Below are 22,833 nucleotides of genomic sequence, written 5' to 3'. Positions count from 1 at the left end.
ATATTTTCAATAAAAAATCCTCTGACTTGCGCTGAAAATCTGAAGTGTGCAGCATGAAAAGGATTGATGAGAGTACAGTCCCCTGTGGTGCTCCTGTGTTGCTGACCATCTAATTAGACACACAGTCCTTCAGTCTGGTGACAGATCCAGGTGATTACCAAGGCCTCCACCTGAGTCTCTTATAGCTGAGAAAAGTCCAATTAATAAAAAACATATCTGTACCTGTGGTCACTGCAATTGCATCAACTGAATAAAGACATATCGCAAACTCACCTTCTCTTCTCCTGACAAGATGCTGAAAACTCCTGTAACAAGGAGCACAGGTGCTCGCTGCACTAAATCCTTCACTCTTAAATGGTTCATAGTCAACACCTTCCCCTTAGTGGAGGCACCCGTGTGTTATGAAGTGTGAAACCCACCAGCACCATGCTGTTTCACTGGCAAAACACCAAGTGGGCCCTCAGTGAGTATCAGGTCTCAAAGCACACATGGCACACTCTGAATGCTATAGGCCCTAGTTAAATAAATCATCCGCCGTCTCCGTCGCACGTAGCCACAGCCAAGAGTTAAGAAAGAAATCACAGCTTTGTCCCATCTGTTCCTCAGCGCTACAGACGGCAAGTGATGGAGAAGACAAAACAAAAGAGAAATGAACTCTTATTTCTAATGTATGCAAATGCAGATAGGATGCAAAACTAAGAAAAAACTTATAAGGTACACTGGAGCTAAAGAGCATGCCCTCATTTCACCCAGACATGCTGCATGCTTACACTTACTCCTTGCAAGGGGGAAAAAACCTGGGAGGAACAACTGCGATGTGAACCGAAATCGAAACACAGATGATTCTCTGGTAGAAAAACATTTCCATCCAGACATCTATTCTCAACAGCAGGAGAAGACAGAAGAGGAACTAAAGCTAATGCAGTGAGAAGAGAATTTTTCTAGATTTCTGTCAGTGGAAAACACTCAGGGGAGAAAAGAGGAGAAAAGACCGATGTAGCAAATGGCTAAAGGAAAGGAGAGGTCATTTTGTCCTAAAGGTCTCAAACTCCGACGGGAGAAAAGAAATGAAAAAAAGACAATTACAAAGCAGCGCTGGTCCCATGGGAGACAGGGGGAGGCTTAAGATAAATGTGGTTCAACATAAAATGACAAAAAGACAAATAAAGAGTACGAGTCAAGGTGAAATTAATGAGCTCTACATTCCTGGTGTTCTGAAAAAATAGACCTGACATTAGTTATATTCAGTCTTTATTTTTGGAGGAGTTAACAAATAAGTTAGTTCAGAGTACTGTGGTCAGTGTGCAGCATCATCAAAACAGCACACCCAGGTCCTCAAAGTCAGAACTAAGTGACTCTTTCAGCAAAGACAAAGAAGAGTCATTTGTCTTTGTCTGTTTTGAGTTTTCTGATTTGGACACCTGAGCTTTCCCTCTGTCTGTTAAAGGTTTGTGTGTTTTCTAGTGTTTTACGAATGAGTGTAAATAAAAAAGGACTCAACTGACACAAACCATGTAGAGCTGTTCTGTAGACAGCTCTTTAACTTGGATATGGAGATCAGAGATTGAATTATGGTGAGAGATCCCTAAGGGAAACCCAGACATCGCTCCACTTAGAAACACTCTGTTGCTCTTTCAGGGAAATCCCAAAGTGTTCCCAGGCCAAAGGGGATGGAGACTCCCTCCAGCAAGACTGTCCTGGGGATCTCCCATCAGTGTGATGTTTCCAGTAAACCTCTAAAGGGGGGCATCCTGATTTGACGAATGAACCAGCTCAGCTGACTTATTTCAAAGTAGAGCAGCATCTCCACTCCAATATAACACTCGATGATGGAGCTTCTCATCTTAGAAGTCCAACTCTCTGAGGAAGGAAGTCTACATCATGATCCACATATCATGACCAAAGAGTTTGCTTCTTAGAGTTCCAGTTGAAGAAAACGTTTTGAAGGCCATGTATTTTTTTCTTTCAATTTCACAATTATGTTTTATATTGTGTTGGTCTATCCCATAAAAATCCAGATAAAATACGTTTTAGTTTGCGGATGTCCCGTGACAGAGATTGAAAAAGTTTACATAGCATCAATACCATGCAAAAGTAAAATCCAAGCAATATTAACAATTTCAAACATGTCATATACTTATTGCATGTACAAACTTGTACGTTTGGCAGTGAGTAGAGCATTCGTACATCTATCAACCTCTAATTCTCACTTTATTTTTCCTCTATGGAAAACCTAAAGACAGGTTTATTTAAGCTGGGATTGTTTCTTTGAATGATAAAACACCTGAAGATGCTAATAAATATCATCCTTTTATGGTTCTGAGAGTCTGTTCAATCCAGGGGCATCAAACTCATTTTCATTTTGGGCCATATCAAGATCATGAATGTCCATAAAAGGCCGGTTGATGCAGAATGTATTGATGGGTATTGTATTGTATTGTTAGTATTTCAATAAATGGCTGTCTCTGCATTCAGAAAGTAAAACAATATTGAAAATATTTTCACACTGACTTAATTTGGCTCTATACAAATAAAAACAGATTTGATTTGATTGATAGAGCAGTATTTTGGCACACAGAGATTATCTTGGCCAAATCTGGCCCACATAAAACGTTATAGTGAGCCAGATTTGGCCCCCGGGCCCCAAGTTTGACACATGTGGTTTAATAAGTAGTCTGCCAGGAATGTAGCCAGCTGTCAGTGGAACAGTAGATGTATTTAAGGTTATTTGAGAAGACATCAAATCAAAGGCTGTCTTGTTTAAACCTGCAGTAACCTTCATTTCAATTAATAAGCAATGCGAGGAATTAGATGCTCACAGAACATGATAAGATCTCCAACCGTGTCAAAATTCCAGTAATAAAGAATTATCTACCCTAGTAGCATAGTGATGCTCTGAAGTATAATAATCACTGAAAAAGACTCCTACCGACTGACATAACATGTCAGAAAATTACTGGCTGGCTGCTGTGGACAAACATTGAGAAATTGTTTTTGCCTCCGGATGGGCTGGTTGACACTATTAACTGGTGCATTCACAGTAACACCAAACCAAACCGAGACGTCATGCTCCTTTCATTTTGCTTCAGACTCTTTGACCTTTCTAAGGACAGCAGCTGATTCAGAACAGCAGGAGCTTTATTCCTGCACACAAGCGCTAACATCTTCCCAAAACAACCCCAGATGCTGTGGTATCCCAGCGGCTTGTGTTTGGTAAACACGTCAACAAACATCTGGATGCGAGTGGCAAGGGGAGCGTAAGAGGCGAGGTGGTGGACGAAGCTTCATGGAGACCAAAGAATAGAAGTTGTGTTATGTTTGCACCTGCAAATTGACTAATCCATCCACCTAAACTTACAGGGAGGCCAAGGAGAACATTAACCAGAGAAGCAGCCAAGAGATCATTTGTAACCCAGGAAGAGATGCAGAAATTCACAGCTCAATAATTGGCATGACTTGAAAAAACCTTGAAACTGCTGTGCACAGACTTCCATCTATTCAATCTCACTGAGCTTCAGATATTTTTGCTAAGAATCTTAACAGAAATCACTCAGAGATGTAATTACAGCAAAATGTGACTGCAAAATAGAACTATTTTCTAAAAAAAAAAAAACAAAAACAAAAAAAACACATTTATTTTTGATGAAATTAATATGAGACAGCAAAGAAGTGTGTCAATATGTGGGTACAATCATTTCATCTTGAATGTGATCAAAGCAAAGGAGTTTATTGTAGATTTCAGAAGAAAAAGGGTTAGATCAAACCCTGTTCCCATCAGGGGAGAAGAAGCGAAAGTGGATGAGGAATATAAATACCTCGGTGTTCACCTGGACAACAGACTGGACTGGAGACGCAACAGTGAAGCCGTCTATAAGAGGAGACAGAGCAGACTGGAGGAAGCTAAGATCTTTCAAGGTTTGCAGAAAGATGCTGCAGATTGTCTATAAGTCTGTTGATAGTATCATCTTTTCTGCTGTCATCTGCTGGGGAGGTCTTTCCTGCCAACCGTCATCACTGTCTACAATAACTCTGAAGAGATTTGAACTGGTATGATATGAGTCACAACATTTATTTCCCCTTTGGTAGCAATAAAGTATTTTTGAATTTGAAATTATAAGTAGGCTATGTGGTACTTTATGTTGTTCTATACCATCAAAAACCCAATTCACTGTAGTTATGCTTGTGGTTGCAATATGACAAAAATTTGAAAAAGTCCTATGAATACTTATACCTCTCATCCTTGTACTGAACTCTTACACAGACCTAATCTGCCCTTTGAGTACAGAGGTGTTGCTCAGAAACACCTCTGTCAGCAAAACCCCTATAAGGCGATCAATCATTTTGTAATATCATTTCTTTATTAAAATCAATAACACCTCATTCTGGAGAACATGACCTTACAAAAGCTTCTATTTTGTGGACAAAGCTGAACCTTAAAATAAATTTTGACAGCAAACGAAAGCAGATGCATTTCCTGATTCATGTCAGTGACAGTGGAGGTGATTTGACACATGGGGCCAGAATGAGGATGAGACAGCTGAGGAATAAGGAAACCAACTGTCAGGAGCACAATGAACCGGTGGATGGTTTTGAGAGTAAATCTACCAAGTCACGCAGTGAAGGAATCACGCACAAGGTTCAAAAATAGATGCCAATAATTTTGTGTTTAAACAAGTAATTTTAACATGCTAAATACTGGTATAGTATAAATAAAGTGGGTATAAGATGGTGCGCTTCTTACTTTTTCTGGTAGACTGAGGTGTGAGTGGCTGCTTTCTGCGACCCGGTTGAATATCCTTTGTAAAGTCCAGTCTTCCAGGTCCCGTTAGCAAACATGGACATCCAGAGGATCAGCACCGTGCACAGCAAACTTTTCCTGAACAGCGCGTCTAGCTGGTGAGATCCCATTTTTTTTTTTTTGTGGGGATTTAAACTACGGACCGGGACAGTTTTCGATAACGAGTCCAACTCTTGGTCCAGTTAGGGATCAGTCCGGCCGGCAGGTCCAGCTCAGATGTGTCAAACTGAAGCAGGGCGGCAACGGAAGACAGGCAGCATAATCACTGAGTGGAAATTAGTAGAAAACTGTCTCACACTAATTCATCCGTAAAGCAGTCGGATTCAACTCCCCTGAGACAAGACGACTGGGTCGAACTCTGGCGGCGTTTGCGTCTTGAGCAGAGCTCAGATTTCCGCGGCTGAACCTTGAACACTGTTGTCCTCCCTTCTCCTCCGCCTGTCTGAGGTCCGATCCTGCAGCGGGCATGGAGCAGCTTTATAGTCTCCTGCGGTGTTTTAAAAGCTCAGCCTGCTGGGTCTTTCTCACCCAGCCCCGCACGGAGGACAATGCGCGCTCACGGCAACGCCACCTTAACGCACAGAATGAATTATGGGTACTGCTGCCTCTCAGGGTGGCTCCAAAATCAACAACTCTTTGGCACCACACACACACTAAAGCTTTTATACTATCGCCTTTTACGATATCAGATTAGAAAGTGATAAATGTAATTTTCAATTATTACAAAGTCTTGTCAAATAATCTTAAATCCTTTCCTTTTCTAAATTAACATTACAATAAGTTCTTAAAAGAATTTCTGACCTGTTTGGCCCATAGTTTCTAGCCCTTTAGCGGTATAAAGGGTGAAGTTTGTTCACGGGGCACCAGGATTTATCCCGAGATTAAAATTTAAGATGCCCTCTAAAGATAATAAGTCGTATTTAAATTTATTTAGGAATATCATAGAGAGGGGAACTGGATAAGAACGGAAATCCAATAAATTTTAAAAGTGTATTTGTAAAAAAAACAAACAAAAACAAAACAATAATATTAGTAATAAATGTGTATTTTTTAGTTCACTTCACAAATATGTACAACTTTATGTAGCCTATAAAATAAATTTCTAATAAAACCCATTCAAGCGAAAAACAAAATCCCAAAAAGCTCAAGGAGTGTAAATAGTTTTGAGAGGAAGTGTGCATCTCTTTGAGTAAATTGGGGTTGGTTTTCTGTAAAAGCAGCCATTACCCGTAAGACAGTGGTCCACTCCAAACCAAACACCTGAAATGTAACCCAAAACTGGGACTTGTGGTATTTATCTGCCTGTGGTTCCTCTAAGCTGCACCAGCTGCAGAAGATACAGCCTGGCTGCAATATGCCCCTGCTGCTTATACTCAACTAAAGCTGATAAAAATGTTCTTTCATATCGCACCACTAATACTACCACATTCAGGACCAGTGGAAATGCAGGGTTGGTCATTAGTTAGACAGCATTTTGGAAACCTCTCTCCCATTTTTAGCAGCACCTTCTTCATTTTAAGGACACCAGGCACTGATTCCAAGCAGGTATCACAGATTCCCAGGTTGCTATTTGTCTTTCTCCATGGACACTTTAGGAGAAAAAGTTCTACATCCTCCATATTCCACCCTTTTGTTTTCTAAACTGAAAGAGGTGCATTGCCTATTGTCTTCATTGCACTGAATTTACTCTAAATCTTCTCAGTCACATAAAGCTCCATTAACTACAAAGAAACTTTTTCTATCCTCTTTTTCAACAGTGGAACACAATCCTTCCCCTCCTGTTTGGTCATAAACACGTGCTAATCTTCACTCTTTATGAGTGTCGTACTTGTTAAGGCAGAGGAGGGGCCTGCCTAACCTTTAACCTTTGCAATTCAGACGGGACCATATTAGACTACATAATAATGGTAATGAGATGCATTCTTGTGATCTCACGAACGGGTTGGGGCTTTGAGGATGCAGACCAAAGAAAACGTAATATTTTTATGGTAATGGTTGTCAGAGTTTCTTTCATTTGCATCCACCAATCAGAATTTAGTCTATGTAGAGCATTCCTGACAAAAGCGGCATTGTCACAACAAAAGCTAAAACCCTATGTTGCACAAGCAATGGATCAAAAGTACCGCAGTTCTCCCTTTGTGTGTTCGTGTGTGACCTCACTGCTGAGCTAACGGCCAAATCCTCTGGGGCTGTCTTGATTTTTCAGAGGTAACTTTACCTGCTTTGCTGCTGAGCTCAGCAGCCTCAACTGAGTGGAGCTGTCCCAGATCTGTATATGACAGTACAATAACACACACAGCCCTGCCCATTTTGCAGAAAAGAAAAGAAAAAAACAAACTGCAATATATACTTGACTAAAAAGAAAATCTTTCCTCATAGCATCATAGTTGAGGTTCTGCTATAGAAACAACAACAACTCTGTAGAGTGTCGAAGTGCTTTATTAAAACATACACAACAATAAAATTACAAGATGCACCTGGACTGCTCACTAACATTTGTTTATTTGAAATCTAATTTGCATTTGTAGGATAAAAAACTGTCTGGTGACAGTTTTGCTCAGGTAACATTAAACTGAAGTACTTAAGAAACAGGCAGAGAGCAAACAGTGTTCTGTGCTGCCATCTAGCGGGAAAAAGATAAAACTGAATTCATTCATTTAAAAACTGAATAAGGTGAAAGTCACCTAAATGTGTAAAAAATAGCTTGAAATAATGCAACTTCTCAACTTTTAATAAAAAGAAGAAACTAGATATACCACAAAAATATAACCTTAACTAGATTGATAAACATGCACAGAAAATACGTTTTTCGTCTCATTAAGGCTGAGGGAGATCTTTAGTCAGTGTTGAGACACAAACACACTCCCTGCAGAACCCAGTGGGAGAGGTGTAGCGTTGTAGACAGGTCTGCCTCAAATACTAACCCCACACCCATCGCATTCCTTCGCATCGACGTTGTGTACACTGGTGTCCTCAATGTATTCTGGGGTCCAAAACACAAGGAAATGACAGACACTAAGAAAAAACATATCCAAACCGTACAAAGTACATAAGTGTGTAGAGAGTTTTATCCACACCTGCAGTCTAAGGTGACATGTCTCAATGGGGATGATTCTGAGAATGGGCAGTTCAACAACCAAGTCTTTTGGTTTGCTCTTCATTAAGCAGTTATTCTCTATGTCCCAGTCTGCTCCCTCCAGATACAGTCCAGACACAAAGCAGCCTGAGACCACCGATGCAGTTAGTCTTTCAAATTACTCACTAGAAAAGCTGAAAAAGATTAATGTCTTGGCATATTACCTTTTCTGGGCCTGTCCATGATGTCTTCCTCACTGCGGTACTGGGTCACTTCTGTGTACAACGTAGAAAGATCGAGTGGCCAGCCATTTTTCCTGCAAGCAGCTTGAACCAGAGCGGTCAGATAAGACTCTGGGATGTGAAGTCCTGATAGCCACATAATTTTTGGTTCTCCATCATGAACCTGCCAGACACAAGATTCACACATCAGACACCAACATTTTAAGACATAATATAAAAATAAAAGGCTTTGCGAGGCTCTTCCAAAGTCCAAAGTAAAAAAAAAAAGCTCTGAAAAGCTAAGTAACCCCCCCAAAACCTTACAGCCTAACTAATGTACTCAAGTCACAGCAAGTACTGCACATAACCCTAAACACTGTGAAACACAGTGATGGGAGCATCATGCTGTGGGAATTCTTTCCCTCACCTGAACTGCAAACCTCATCAGAGATGATGGGAGGAGAAGTAGAGGTAAAATACAGAACAATACTGGGAGTAAACGTCTTAGAGTCTAGGACAGAGGTTGAACCTCCAGCAGTTTCGGTTAAAGCATACATTTATGTGCTAAGCTGGCCTATTCAAAGATATGAAGACCGCCCAATTTATGTGAGGTTGAACCGTTTCGTAAAGGAAAATGGACAGATTGATTTATGTCTAGATGGGCAAAGCAGGAATAAAAAAACTCCAAGAATCTGCTATTTTAATCGCAAAAAAGTAGCTTAATAAAAAATGTAAATACAAATAATTGCACAGCTTAATTTTTATAGGTTTTTACCTGTTGAAAAATTTTAACACCTTTCTTTCCACCTAACATTTATGTATCACATTTTTGTTTTTTTCTGATAAATTCCTATTTAACAATAAGAACAATGTTCCTTGGCAAGGTACCAAACAAATATGTAAAACCCCAAAATATAAAGAGTTTGGTTTTAACTATCAATGCATATGTTAAAAAAAATCAGTTATCAGGTTATTTGACCATTTTTTACCCAATAGTAGTACAGTTCGTAGCGTCTCTTGAAGTGGATCATCCAGTTCCCGAGGGACTTCAGAGTCTCAGGTGCCAGTTTCTTCCAGATGCCTGGAATGTGGCCATTAAAAAGGGCCCGAGCCACTTCATCCAACTCACTGCTCATTCCCACCTCACCAGCCAAGGCCTGGGGGAAACAAGGCATCAGAAATCATCTAGAGGCGGACTAAAGGAAGGACACGATAAATGCATGGCCCCATCCTCACCCTTTGCAACTCAGCCAAAGACAGCTGCATGCGAACCACCAGCTTGTTGAAGCGCTCTATTTCCTGAAGCAGAACCACAGTAGTTGGGGAAATCTCTGTGCCAAACTTCTTACGAATCACGTCCATGTCAAACAGCTCGGGAAGTTTGTTCTGGATGTCCTGGGCCACCTGACTTATTTGCTCTTCCCTTGTAATACTTCCACTAGATTCGCCTTAGGAATGAGGAAAAAGTATGTGAAGGCTAAACCAACTATCATCGCTTTCTCAGTTATTTTACAGTTTAACAGTTTTCATTGGAAGAGTACACTGCAACAAAATATTACAGTAAGAATCCAGTAGAGAAACACCAAATTATACCTGACTGAGGTTGAAGGTCTATCAGGTGAGACCACAGCTCTTTAACAGCCAGAGTGTAATATCCTATCTCTGCGTTGGAATGAAGACCCATCACCTCTGGTGTGTTTGCCAGTGGCATGTTCTCAATCTCATCTGCAACACATGCCAGGTTAAAGCTGCGAGTGCAAGAATATAATAAAATATTTTATGTCTTACAAAAGAGTGCTTAGGCAGGAGCTGACCAACATATACTGTCTTTGTGCCAGTTGGAGGGATTTTATATTCTACATCTTTGTTTTTGAAGAAGTAGAACTGCCGGAAGGTATAGAAGAGGAAATCTCCAAGATACTCATCCATGTAGACAGTCAAGATCCTACGGTCAAAGCTATCTATAACGCGCCCACCGTACATCACCTAATGAGACATTGTACATACAATATAGTACTTACAGCAACTGAGACAATAAAATGACATGTCATGAAAGCGCTAACAGTGTTGCCTAACCTCGCCAAGAAGATATTTCAGACTACCCCAGGGGATGTTGGTGTCTCCTTGGACGAATGCTTTAGTCAGGTAAGTGTTCAGGATCTCCATGCACACCTGTTAAGCAGTTATACTGATTCAGCCACTGAAAGGTTAAAAGTGCATGTTAGTGTGCCAGTCAAAAAAACAGTTAGTCTTGCACCACTTACAAAGAAATCTGAATCGCTGAAGTCATAGGACACATTCCAGCCAATCTTTCCGTACTTTCGCCTCTCTTGGACCACAGCATGGAAGAAGGCCAGCACATACACCAAGCTTTTGAACACAGGGTGTTCGCATGCCGACAAGCTGTCATGTGAGATTTTGGAGTATGTTGCTCTCATGTTCAGCTTGAGACCGTTGGGAGGTTCTGTCACAACCTACAAACAATGTCAAAGGTCATTTACATTTCTTGAAATTATTTGTTTTAAAATGTCTGTGAATATAATCTTGTTTTGCTAAATACTCTACTTTAACAATAATAAAATTTTATTTGAAAGCATGAGGAGTTCTTTTCTGGTTTTCAAATATATTGCACTTGGAAACTAAGGTTGCTTCTCATATGATTGATGGATCAGTTAGAAAGAAATTGTTCCAAAAGACAGTGTAATAGTCTATTGAACTATTACAGATGTCGTCCATTCAATATGAGTAAGACTGAGCTGTTTTGCAAAAATAGGAATGAGAAAAATTTCCAGTCTTTCAATGTACAAATGTGGTAGAGACATATATGTACCTCACGAAACCTGCAGCTAAATGCAGCTAAAAGGGGTTCATGGGTACTGAATAGAAATGCACACTACACATTTCAGAAGGCTAGGGAATGTGCTTCACCTTCAGAGAATTTTGCAGGATGCCAATAGGGAAATCCTTAATGGGGTTGGTTGTGATCCACAAGCGGAAGTTGGGGTTGGGCTTGGTGATTCGCTCTAAAGCCTTCTCCAGCTCTTTCAGCCACTTCACCAACAGATGGCAGTTCTGCAACATCAACCACTGACCACGAGTGGCCGCCTTGTCCAACAGATCTAGTGCCACCTTCATAATAGGGTCAAAAACCAAAACTTCTTTTAAGTGACGTACTATTAACAAGTATACTACATAGAGAATGTCCATTACCTTGTCTTGTCCTTGACCCATAGCGAGAAACTTGAACTTGCTGCCTCCAAAGCCTGAAGATTCTGCCAGTTTCATCAGGTCACTGGCTGGGTCAGAGCCGGGACTCAAGATGAAAACGATGGGAGAGGAAGCTGTGCTGTGTTCGTAAATTAAGCCAAAGCTGATCACTGGGGGCTGCACATATCTAAGCAAAAACACAGAGTCAAGGTTATGAAATTTAACATGAATTTTTCTATCAGAGCAAGTTATTAACTAATAGTTAACATCTGTACACTAAATAATATACTTTGGTGATTTCAATTTTATGGTTCAGTGACACAACATTAATAAATATAATCCTTTCCAAGTGAAATTCCTCATTTTGCACAACTATAAAAGGTATTATTTTTTTTACAAATAGTGAATTTTACAAACACTATTCTTTGGTAAAAAGAATAGTGTTTATTCTCATCAACAAAAAGAAAAAAGTTACATAAAAGCTCAAATGTATTCATATACCCCTACTAATATATGTGTCTATATATTTGGGCCTCTATGGATAATTTTGACCTTTGTGGATTGGAGAAAATTCCCATTAAATTCAAACTTGTGTGCCTACTTAATATTTTTGAAAGTCATCAAACTTGAATGCTGTTAAATTATGTCATGATGAGGTGATGAGGTTAATGGTACAAATGCACCATGAATAGAAACAAACAAACAAAACAGGACATTCATGCTGCTGATGAGTGGATCAGCGCTGTGTTTCCATTTACAGCATAACTGAAAGAGTCTCACTTCTCGCCCATGATCGCAGTGACGTAGTCAGTCACACCTCTGAAGACTCTGTCAACACGGAAGCAGCGCAGCAAGAGCAGCTTCTGAAAGGCCGAGAGGTTCTTTTTATATTTCATGGGAAATGGGGCCTGTTCTGGGGCATCCAAGTCATACCACTGAGGGAGGTAAAAAAAAAAACATAATGAAGATAAAACTCATTAGTTTCACTCAATGCAATCTGGTGGGATTGAACTGAAATAACTTTTTTGTAAAGTGCCTTGAGACAACATTTGTTGTGGATTGGCGCTATATAAATAAAATTGAATACAGTTGACTTAATCTGATCACGCTGATATTACTTGGGTAACTCACTGATTTCCACTCAGTAGAATTGCTCTCGATGTCGTCAGTCAGTGAGTCGAACTGGTCGGGAAAGAGCTCTGAGAGTTTCACCACATCCTCCCAGCCCTGGTCAGGAAGCCAGTCACATGGCTTCTTCTTAGAGCTTTTTTCCAGAGATAGATTACCTTTATGCATTTGGAAAGAAAAAGAAAAAGAAGTGCTTTGAGGATTAAGTGTGTTCAAAGACATTAATTACTTTGACATTTTTATAAATAGGTCACCTTTTATAAGAAATTCAAGCTCCTCTTGGGGTGCCCTTCCATCTGCCTGTTCAATCTTGATTGTCATATTGAATGAAAAGAGCAACTTGTGTCTCTCAAACAGCCCTATTGATAATGAAAGGATGAGAAAATACAGAAATTAAAATATACACCTTAAGAACGCAACATTATTCCGACTCATATCTTTTACCTGTACAGCCATAGTTATAAACGTTGTATGTCAGAGTATTGATGATGTTCTCGAGTCGTTTGAGAAGGGAAGAGTCAGGCCGAGCTTTCCGTAGCGACATGTCAAAGACCTTCAGGTAGGACGCTAGTGAATATTGGTACATGCTGTTGACCAGAGCCATGTCTGTCAGTACGAAGAACAGGATGGCGCCACGCTTTGCTGCAGGCCTGTATCCATCTCTGAGTTTATCAATGTCCACCGATGTCTTCTGAGCCAACTTGAGTTTCTCGAATACCTGGCAATAAGAGATTTAATGATAAACAATAGTGCTGCATTCTTGAATGATTTAACTGTAGCAAACCCCCTCCAAAGTTAACCTCGGTGGATTTCAGCTTCGTTTCCTCAAGAGTCTCAACAAGCTCTGTGTTATCCAACATGTTGCCCGTAGATGTGGCTAGCTCTCTAAGCAAGGAATCTCCAAGGTTTTTCAGCAGCTTCTTATTGTCGCTGGTCTCTTGGATCAATCGCTCACGCTGTTCCTCCAGTTCCCTCTTCTCAAAGCCCATGATGACGCTCAGGAGCTGGTCTTCCAGACCTTTAAGTGTCACTGTGTGATATATTAACACATTTAGATTTTCAAAGTCAATCCACTTAGTGCCTACTAACATACAGATGACAACCCCAGTTGTCATAGTGTGGGTCATACCTGTGTAGTTAATGACAATGGCTTTTCCAAACACCGCTGGAGAATATTTGGGATTAGACAGTTTGGTGTTGAGATAAAGTTTAAAGTTGGGATCATAATGCACCTCCTTGTCACCCAGCATTATGACCTGTCGGCCCTCGACTCCTTTCACATTTTTCTCCAAAACATTGTCAATTACTGGATCGATATACTCATCTACATCTTGGAAAAGGAAGGGAGAACCATATTTAATGGCCATCTCCAGCTGTTTCAAAAAGTCTGGATCATTGAAAGATGAGATCTGGGGGAAAAGATGTTCACAGATGTTAGGAGTAAACCGTAAAATATTAAGTCATTATTTCAAGCAAAAAAAAAAGTTTGGAAGTTTCTTATAAAAGTATTTTAAAAATGCTGAATCAACTTTAGTTAAGTCTTTCTGACTCACTCATTGTTGTGTTGTTTTTTTTTAATTCTAGAAAAAGGTTTTTACTAACAGTGCTGAAAGTAAAGTGATAAAAAGGAAAACTTTTCCAGGGAAGGTTATTTTTTCTAATGCTTCATGTTCTACTTTTGATTTCAAAAGTACAAAGTGATACGTTCTAATGTTACCACAGTTGCTAACTACAGCAGAGGCAAAAAAATAAATAAATTCTCCTTTCCCATTGTCTTTTTATGTTTTGATAAATTTGTGTGTAATATCTTATCAGAAAGGTTTTGATTGAGAATAAATGTATATCTAAATTGGTCAAGGGAATAAATCATTGTGGGTTAAAATGCACATAGCATTTTTACTTATTGTCTTAGTTACTGACTGTCTGGATAAATCCATGATGTAGACATTTTATAGAATTTAACTATAACTGTTGCTAAGAACAACAAAATGGAAAATTTGCAACTCAAATCACCTTTCATGAGAGAAAAATGTGATCTAGTTAGGGGCATTAGCCTTGTAAAGATCCATCACATCTTCTCAAATCCTTTAAGTAAGTAATATATAAATGAACCTTTTCATTTATAAAATTGTTGCATTCAGGCTAAAGCATAAAAAAACTGAGTGGACAAAAAAAAAACATTTAAAACTGCTCTCTTCTGTGACAGCAAATATAAAAACATGAGTGAGAATAAGAAGCTTCCCATTTTAGTTATTTTTTTCCCCTGTGCGACTGCAAAAATGGAGAAAATTTATATGAAAACTTTGGAGGTATTTTTGCACGTAACATCTTACCTTGAGATTGTTGCTTTCCTCCTTCTTTCTAACCCAGTTGTATGCTTGCTGCTGAGGATCGATGCATAAGGCGAATCGACTTCCTCTTGTTGTCAGGATTCCATTCTGCACAGACAGCTCATCAGGAGGCAAACCCTCAGAGCCCCATCTGTTGCATAGGTTCAAAAGGCACAGTTAGTTTTGATCACCACTAAGTTAAAAAAAAACCTAATTGATCTATACAAGATTTTTCTGTTGACAAGGTTTAAATTGTCTTGTCCACAGTGGATTCTATTTCTTATTTTATCTCCCACCTGCTGATCTCTGTTTCATCAGTAAGAAGGCTTTCCACTTTGAAAGGCTGACTCAAGGGGATGCCTCTCTCCTGCACATCCTGAACCCATATTTGATACACCATTTCATTCCTGAAATCCCAGCTAAAGGCCCCTTCGTAGCTCAGGAAAGCGGCACACACCAGGCAGTCCCCAAGGAGGCGCACACGCCTCTCCCTCAACTCGTCCAAATCTCTGTTCCACCTAAGGTCCGTAAAAAAGGGTCAAACAGATATTCAGATTAAAAACATATCCTATATTTAGAAAATATAGCAAATATGAGAGCGACAAAAAGTTAGAGTTCATTTAAGCTAATATCTTTTGACTCTGGCATGTGAATGTAATGTTTTTGGACAATTGTATTTCTTGTATAATTGAACCTTTCATTTTCCGAGCTGAGTCCAGAGATGAGTTTGTCAGCAGCTATAAGCCTCCTCTCCATGATTTCAGCCTCTTCTTGCAGCTTCTGCTTTTCCAGGATAGCGGCTTCGTACTTCTCTTTAAGACCTTGCAACTCTGTCTGGATATCTGTAAGCTCTTTTTGAATGCGCTCCAGTTCCTTCTTGCTCTGAAAAAAGTCCTTTTCTAGGCGTGCCACCTAAAAACAAAACAAACAAAAAAACATGATGTAATTTTGATTCCAACTGTTTTTTATGCAGTACAGCAAAAGTACAAAAGAAAGGATTACTGAATTACTTTATCTCTCTTTGGTTTAATTTCCTTGGCGACATCACAGTAGCCCATGATTGCTTCCACAAACTTGAGCATCCCTGAGCCAGCTTTGCTGATGGCTTGCATTTCCTCCAAACTTGTCTGTAGGTTCTTTAGGAAGCCTGATCGGGTTGAATCATGTAACAATTTACAGTTAAATGTGGATTGCTGTTAAGACATTATTTGCTGCTGATGTTGTGTATTATGTCTTTGTTTCAATGTCTACGTGGACCATGAGTGTGTTGAATAAATCTATCAATAAACGTCATTGTTAGTTAAGTCGCATTTTAAAGCAGGTTTTCCGAATGTCATGCAGCCATCTTACCTTTGACTGTCCTGACCTGAGGATTAGTTATGGCATCACAATCCATCTCCATTAAGGAGCGAAGGAAGTTGGCTTCAGACATCATTGCCCTAGCTGATTGCCAGCTGATTTCCTTGTAGCCACGCAGCACCAGAATGCACTCACAAACCACTTGCACTTGTTTAGGTGGCTTAGCAAAAGACCTAAATGAAGTACCAATGAGAAAGAGACAGTCAACAGAAGAGGACTGATTATGAAATAATTAAAATATTGTTTCTGATGATTAATATCTGTCCAATACTTCAGCCCATGCACACAATTTTTAGGCTATTCTATGTTTTATCTTAAAATGCAGCTGGTTATATTGGCTAATTTTGGAATCCGAACAGTTTTTATCATTATTACAAATAATTTAGTTAAAAAATAAAATTCAGATTACCGGATCTCAGTCACATCTGATTTTTCCAGGTCTTGCAGGGCAATACGAGCTGCCTCCAATGCTGGCATTGCTTCAGCCAAGGAACTTTCAGCTTCTTTCTTCTCAACAGCAATGACTTTGTTTTGTTCTTCGATCTCCTTAGCTTTGTCTTCAGCCAAGGCTCTTTTCTCTTCAGCTAAAGGAAAAAAAAAAAAACGTTTGTTGATACTGTAAGGTTATTATTTTTAGCCATACATAATAAATTCATAGACCTCTAGAGCTCGTAGTTAAAAGATGCAAGCATTTACTGACCTACACTTGTGTTTACAGCAATGTTTTCCAGCAGGGTTTCACAAGCTAGGGACTTTTCAGCAAGGACAATCTTCTGATCTGCAAGCTTGATATTCAGTTCAGCCAGCTGATCGCTGGCTTCCTTCAGTTTATCCAGCCCACCCTCTAAGCGCTTGCATTGAGCTACAAATGTAAAGAACAGCCTCTAAAATGATCAGTAACGTACTAATACAAAGCCGTTTGCTGGTACTGGTCCACCAAACCAAGTTTCATGCTTAATATTATATCCATATCTTCTTACCTAAAATGTATTTGTCTTTATCCTCCAAGAGAGTGGAGTAGGTGTTAATAAAGTCCAAGTAGTTCTTTGGAGTAACAAAATTATATCGTCTAAGTTTCTGCAGGAAAATCTTGCTGTACTCTTCAACATTGGTATGAACCATGCACACATAATCTATGACTGCCACAGAGAGAGAATCAGGGATCATTGGATTTTCACCTGTAGAAAAACAAACACCAAATGAAAGAGGTAGAGTGAAGTGACATTCTTTTGACAATTACAATTTTGGAGGACGGTAAACCCAAACCACCAAAATCAGAATGAATATGAGGAGAGGATTAAGACTTGAAGAGTCACTTCATATTTCTTTAATATTATTGTTATGACACAGTTTCTCTGGAAGATGCGAGTGCTTCTACCTACGGGAAAAATGCTGGACATAACCAGAGCGGAAATTGCAACCTCATGTCTGAATGCTACCAGCATTTTATGTTTAGTTTAGTCATAAACAGTTGTTCTCACACGTTTAATGTATTACAGGTAAGCAAGGCTCACCAAAGAGCCAACTCAATGGACAAATCACCTCATATATTTTTACCTCATGAACTCAATTTATGGGCTCCAGACTCCCTTCTTATATCTTTGGTACCCACTGTGCATTGCATAGATGTACGCAAAAGACAGTCAATAAATTCTGCCTTTCACTCATGATTTTCTTTGATTGGCAAGCATGGAAATGAGTTTAATCACTACTATGGGCATGCCTGATTACAATTAAAAAGTAAAAGTTATAGAAACAAATCCCTCCCTCTTTCTTCTTCCTATCAGGAGTCGGATTGTGGAGGCAGCAGCCGAAGAACAAACACTTGTTTTTTTTCCCCAAAAATTCATTCAGAAAATAAATGTGTAATAACATACCAAGGAAAGAGTGAGCCACTGCTTGCAATGCTTGTGGAGGCCATGGGAGGAACCAGTCTATCACAGTGTTGTTCATTAGTCCTTAGAACAAATTGTACATAATTAGTAATATGAATTTCAAAAACCTTAAAAAATTAAATGTGCATGTCACCTGGAAAGTTCCTGCAGCGTGTCCTTAGAGTGTCTCCTGCTGGAGACATGCCTAATACAATGTGCAGATTGTTAGCACTTTTACTGACAAAGTATTGCCACAAGCTCTCTTTGGAGGGACCTGATCCCATTTTCAGAGCCTCTTCACGAATCTGGTTGAGAACAGACTCCTTCTCATCATCGGGGAACAGTGCAGGAACTATGCCTAAAAAGAGACTTTCTGATTAATGATTATTCATGACTTCAGAGGATGTTTGCTGTCTTGGTCAAAGGGATTTATCAAACCTGAGGTGAGCATGTTGTTGATAAGTTCCAAGAAGCCTTCCTCAGCAACGTGGGCATCCGTGAAGAGGAATACTATCTTCTTGTTATCAATGCCAAGCTTCAAGTACAAGCCTTTCAAATCATCTCTGAGGTTGGTCTCACAGTATCCTCTGCTAAGTATTATCTCAAACACCTGACACAAAGTTTGCTTCTGTTACTCCAAGTCGTAAGTGAATCTCTAAACATGTTTTATTTCTTCTTTTCTGTGCAAAACTTCAGTTCTTTTCAATTCAAATAACCTAATCATTTTTTGATGACTGGCAATTCCTTGTCCTTAAATATTGAAATACTGGTAGAGACACACACCCAGAATACTTGCAGCTGTAACTGTAATATAATTTTATATTTTATGTCTTCTTTCTAATTTGCAATCATGTATGTTAATCTCTCACAAACAGTTCCAATAAATAGACTGGATTTTATTTGCAACATGAAGAAATATGAAACAAAGAAGTGTGTGGCGTATGAACAATTTTGTGTATGAATAAGGTTATATTAGTCATCTTAGCAGATGAACAAGATTATTTTATCTTAGTTGATTGCAAATTTATTGACAGAATCTGACTTGATATTGTTTTTATTGTTGTTTCTATGTTGCATTGTATTTTTTGTGTTTGATTTGATGTAAAGCACTTTGAAATGCCTAGCTGCTGAAATGTGCTATACAAATAAAGTTTGATTTGATTTGATTTGAAGAAAACTATAGCATTCGAACCAGAATTGAGGGTTGGGTAGTTGGGTAATGTACATTTGATATTTCTTAATAGAATTCAGCCAGTAAATACATAAGTATTATGTATTTACAATTAAAAACTATGGTATATGCATTGTTGGTTTTTGATTGCAAGTAGAAAATATATTACAACCTCACACTCTGCAGCAAAAGCAGCGAGCTTGGCGAGGGACTGTTTGCCGGAGCCCCCCACTCCGACAAGCAATGCGTGGCCCCGATCGATACGGACGATACGGTGAATTCGAGTCAGATGTTCCAGAGCATCTTCGAACAGTACCAGGTTCATTCTTGACATGGTCTCGTTGTATTCCTCAAGAACAAACTGCAGAGTGCAAAGAAAATAGTGGGTAACGCATGGTAGTAGCTAATGGCACACAGTATTGGATTATTACAATATGGAAATTCAGAAAGAACTTTTGGTGCAGGCCAAAACTCTCCTTTATGTCACTGGACTTACCTCAAAGATTGCTTTTGAGGTTTCATAGTCTTGAATGTCCTCATAGTCCCTGGGTTCAGTTTCATTAAACGCATTCCTGTAGTCCCCAAAAAGTATTGGGTTGCTCATCACTGCCTCCATTTCTGCCTTAAAATGTTCTTCGACCAGATTCTTTATGTGACCTTGGACCTTTTGGGAAAATATATTAAAAGCTGACAACTACATAATAAACAATAATGAAACACTCAAAGATTTGGATCTAAAAACAATTACGATACACAAAGTTGGCAATCAATTACGGTAAAATTAATTCAACTTGCCAACGTCTTGTCAGTTTCATCAATGAGTCTATCATGGAAGATTCTCAAGCACTCATTTCTCCAGACACGCACAAACTGGGTGACAGTCACAAATCTGTAAGAAAAGCAGGAGGTCATTTTGGAAGGCAGATCTTTCTTAATCTGTCAGTTGAGTAGGTAAATAAAACAGATCAGACATCTCTGGTTTGGTGAGAACCATTCCGTTGTAGACTCTTGACAGGTCTCTGAGGTTGAAGATGTAGTGGAATTTGGAGGGAGTCGGTGGAAGATCTTTTATGATGAGGTTGTAGAGTTCCAGGGTGCAGTCTGTGACTTTATCACACACCTTCTGAATGGCATCCTCAAATTGCTAAAATACCCCCATTAGCATTTTAATAGAGTGACATGAAATGGTGATGTTCTGTGTGTAAAACAGAGACGTACTTTGGTGTGTCCCTTGAGAATAGAGGCATAGATGAGGCGGAGAGACTCCAGGGATGGAAAGGGGCTGCTGAAGACGCTGAAGAGTGAGATGAAGCGTGGATCCACCTCATTCCTACCCCCTCCTGCCTTTCCCATGGCAGCAATAAAGCCAAGGTCTTTCAGGATTTTGTAGTTAAGTTCTTTTCCTCTGTCATAAATACCACCTCGGTCCAAAAGCAGCTTCAGGAGTGCAATAGGCTGTTGTGTCCCATAGCTATCCACCTGCATAGTAAAAAAAGGAAAGCTTCTTATACTTTCACTACCACGTAAATAACAAGTGATTTAGTAGATATGTTGGAGCACATACCTTTGGTATGTTCATGTCATCAATAAATACCAGCAGTCTCTTCCCCATTGTAGGACCATATATATCTTTGGTCCTTTTTTCCACATTAGCCTCTAAGTTTCTCTGCAGATCCATTGAGGTTGTTCTTGATGAAAAGTTGATGATCAGATTAATCTAAACAGAAATTAAATTTTTAATCAGATTATACATCTGATTTCTGTGCTGTGGCTGATTTAATATTTTGCTCACATACATCTATGTATTTTAGATACATTTTATATGATGGATCAACACAAAGAAGCACAAAACTGTCAACTGCAAGATTTATTGCTTTTAATATTTCCCAGATATAATCTGAAAAGTATGAGGTGTTCTTGTATTCACCCCTTTACTCTAATGCTCCTAAATAAAATCCAAAAACCACTTTCCTCCAGAGCTCAACTAAAAGTACATTTATTCTGTGTGTAATTTATTCCAGCTATAAATATAGTTGTTTTGTGAAAGCTTCAGATGTTCACAACATAAGTGAACATCATCATGAAGACCAAGAAATACAGAAAACCAGTCAGGGCTGAAGATTTGAGAAAGGTTAAAATTAGGTTAGGCTATAAAAAATATTCCATTGTTTAATGTTGAAAAGACCTGATACTGGAGCAAAGGTTCACCTACCAGCATTAAGACAACAAACACACTAAGAGCTACAATAGAATAATTTAGACGTCCATGTGTTAGTATGACCCTGACAAAGTCCAGACAGTTAATCCAGTTAAAGATCTGTGGGTTCACATGTGTTTTATTCAATCTTACTGCTCTTGAGCTATTTTGCACGGTGGGCTAAAATTTCAATCTCTAAACACAACCCAAAAGGCTTGCAGTTTATGTCAGCAAATGGCGGTTGTACAACATATTTTAAGGATTGTAAATATAAATATACAACACTCCTTAGATTTTTATGTGATCAAATTTTGGTTTAATTCCATTTCACAATTATGTGCCACATTTGTTAATCTATCAATTAAAACCCACATTAAAACATACAATATTTTGCGATTGTGACATGAGGAAAAAAAATCTAAAGAGTATGAAAACTTTTCAAATGCATTATATGATTGAGTGATTTAAAGCTGAAATTACCCATGTATCAGCACTAATATGCTTCAGAAAGTTAAGAATGGTGGCAGTCTTTGAAGTGCCTGATTCTCCAACAAGTAAGACTGGTCTTTTTATCTTCACCATCTGCTCCAAGATCCAGCTCGCCCTTGTGGTGTCAATAGTTGGCACTAAATAAGATTAAAAAAAAATTAGAGCCAACCTCAAAGGCTTGAATATTAAACTCGTTAAGTTTTTTTTTTTTTCAAATATTCATTTGCAAATACTGCTCAGAGAAATAACTGTTACCCAGAATATCAGCATACTTCATTTCAGGATTGTGAATGTACTTTTCTACCAGGGAGCTCCAGGGAACCCACTTCATTTGAACACCATCAAAATGGAAATCAAACAGAGTTGGGAGGTATGCTGCATGAAGGCAATAATATGACATATTTGTGAAGTGTTATGTATTCTATTCCAGATGAAAGGATACCTTGCGGCTTCTTACCTGGGATATCACTAGGCCCCGCCAGTACATTTGGATCGTGCACAGCGGTTAAGCAGGAAAGTCTTTTGATGAACTCATCAAACTTGAGTCTGTCACTTTCCACCAACGTGGCTCCCAGTGAGCAGTAAAGAGCTTCCAGGAAGTAACACTCCAGGAGATCAGGGCTGCTATCATCACCCACCAGCAGTGCATCCAGTGTCAAGCACAACTGAGTGACCTGAAGAGATGATCAAAACATGCAAAGTGAAATGAAACAGCCTTAACGTCAAACTGGTTTTAAATTTAAATAATGTATTCTTATAAATTTCGTCAATGCAGTAACATATTTAAGAATAAGCCGACCTACCATATTCAGGTCTGTCTGAGGGACCACTGTTTCCAGTTTCTCTTCCTGTTTACCGTCAACCATACCATTTATAATCATGTCAATAGAGCTGTGCACATATTTCTCAAACAGTCCAACAAGAGTCTCTTGTTCCTAAAAAATAAATAATATTTTTATTAGAAATACATTTTAAAAAATTAA

General features: G+C 39.0%; 2 protein-coding genes across 5 annotated transcripts in view; both read right to left on the bottom strand.

Moving 5' to 3' along the window:
• emid1 (EMI domain containing 1) overlaps positions 1-5,434 on the bottom strand; it is a 64,061-nt gene extending 58,627 nt beyond the window's left edge. For 2 of the 4 annotated variants that reach the window (XM_044111304.1, XM_044111306.1), the window contains exon 1: positions 4,742-5,411. In XM_044111304.1, the coding sequence (XP_043967239.1) occupies positions 4,742-4,908 (167 nt within the window). In that variant the 5' untranslated portion in view covers positions 4,909-5,411. Of the gene's footprint in view, positions 1-4,741 lie in introns of all 4 variants that reach the window. The other 2 variants (XM_044111303.1, XM_044111305.1) reach the window with 2 other exon arrangements.
• Positions 5,435-7,219: 1,785 nt separating this feature from the next.
• Positions 7,220-22,833, bottom strand: part of dnah10 (dynein axonemal heavy chain 10) — a 35,143-nt gene continuing 19,529 nt past the window's right edge. The window contains exons 41-78 of the mRNA XM_044111338.1: positions 22,654-22,785; positions 22,308-22,524; positions 22,106-22,225; positions 21,842-21,987; positions 20,729-20,881; positions 20,383-20,643; positions 20,136-20,308; positions 19,960-20,053; positions 19,661-19,828; positions 19,337-19,525; positions 18,432-18,603; positions 18,148-18,351; positions 17,997-18,077; positions 17,100-17,297; positions 16,820-16,981; positions 16,529-16,703; positions 16,111-16,292; positions 15,771-15,907; positions 15,455-15,672; positions 15,057-15,278; positions 14,764-14,911; positions 13,560-13,839; positions 13,231-13,460; positions 12,875-13,148; positions 12,685-12,789; positions 12,434-12,588; positions 12,083-12,237; positions 11,306-11,489; positions 11,024-11,224; positions 10,360-10,569; positions 10,172-10,267; positions 9,910-10,081; positions 9,689-9,820; positions 9,332-9,543; positions 9,085-9,252; positions 8,099-8,279; positions 7,876-8,021; positions 7,220-7,781 (exon numbers count right to left, since the gene is read on the bottom strand). Of these exons, the coding sequence (XP_043967273.1) occupies positions 7,635-7,781; positions 7,876-8,021; positions 8,099-8,279; positions 9,085-9,252; positions 9,332-9,543; positions 9,689-9,820; positions 9,910-10,081; positions 10,172-10,267; positions 10,360-10,569; positions 11,024-11,224; positions 11,306-11,489; positions 12,083-12,237; positions 12,434-12,588; positions 12,685-12,789; positions 12,875-13,148; positions 13,231-13,460; positions 13,560-13,839; positions 14,764-14,911; positions 15,057-15,278; positions 15,455-15,672; positions 15,771-15,907; positions 16,111-16,292; positions 16,529-16,703; positions 16,820-16,981; positions 17,100-17,297; positions 17,997-18,077; positions 18,148-18,351; positions 18,432-18,603; positions 19,337-19,525; positions 19,661-19,828; positions 19,960-20,053; positions 20,136-20,308; positions 20,383-20,643; positions 20,729-20,881; positions 21,842-21,987; positions 22,106-22,225; positions 22,308-22,524; positions 22,654-22,785 (6,600 nt within the window). The 3' untranslated portion in view covers positions 7,220-7,634. The remainder of the gene's footprint in view (positions 7,782-7,875; positions 8,022-8,098; positions 8,280-9,084; positions 9,253-9,331; positions 9,544-9,688; positions 9,821-9,909; positions 10,082-10,171; positions 10,268-10,359; positions 10,570-11,023; positions 11,225-11,305; positions 11,490-12,082; positions 12,238-12,433; positions 12,589-12,684; positions 12,790-12,874; positions 13,149-13,230; positions 13,461-13,559; positions 13,840-14,763; positions 14,912-15,056; positions 15,279-15,454; positions 15,673-15,770; positions 15,908-16,110; positions 16,293-16,528; positions 16,704-16,819; positions 16,982-17,099; positions 17,298-17,996; positions 18,078-18,147; positions 18,352-18,431; positions 18,604-19,336; positions 19,526-19,660; positions 19,829-19,959; positions 20,054-20,135; positions 20,309-20,382; positions 20,644-20,728; positions 20,882-21,841; positions 21,988-22,105; positions 22,226-22,307; positions 22,525-22,653; positions 22,786-22,833) is intronic.

This window comes from Gambusia affinis, linkage group LG03, assembly GCF_019740435.1.
Source record: "Gambusia affinis linkage group LG03, SWU_Gaff_1.0, whole genome shotgun sequence".
Classification (NCBI taxonomy): domain Eukaryota; kingdom Metazoa; phylum Chordata; class Actinopteri; order Cyprinodontiformes; family Poeciliidae; genus Gambusia; species Gambusia affinis.
Note: the sequence above shows the minus strand (reverse complement) of the source record. Positions and strands in the feature narration are given on the sequence as shown.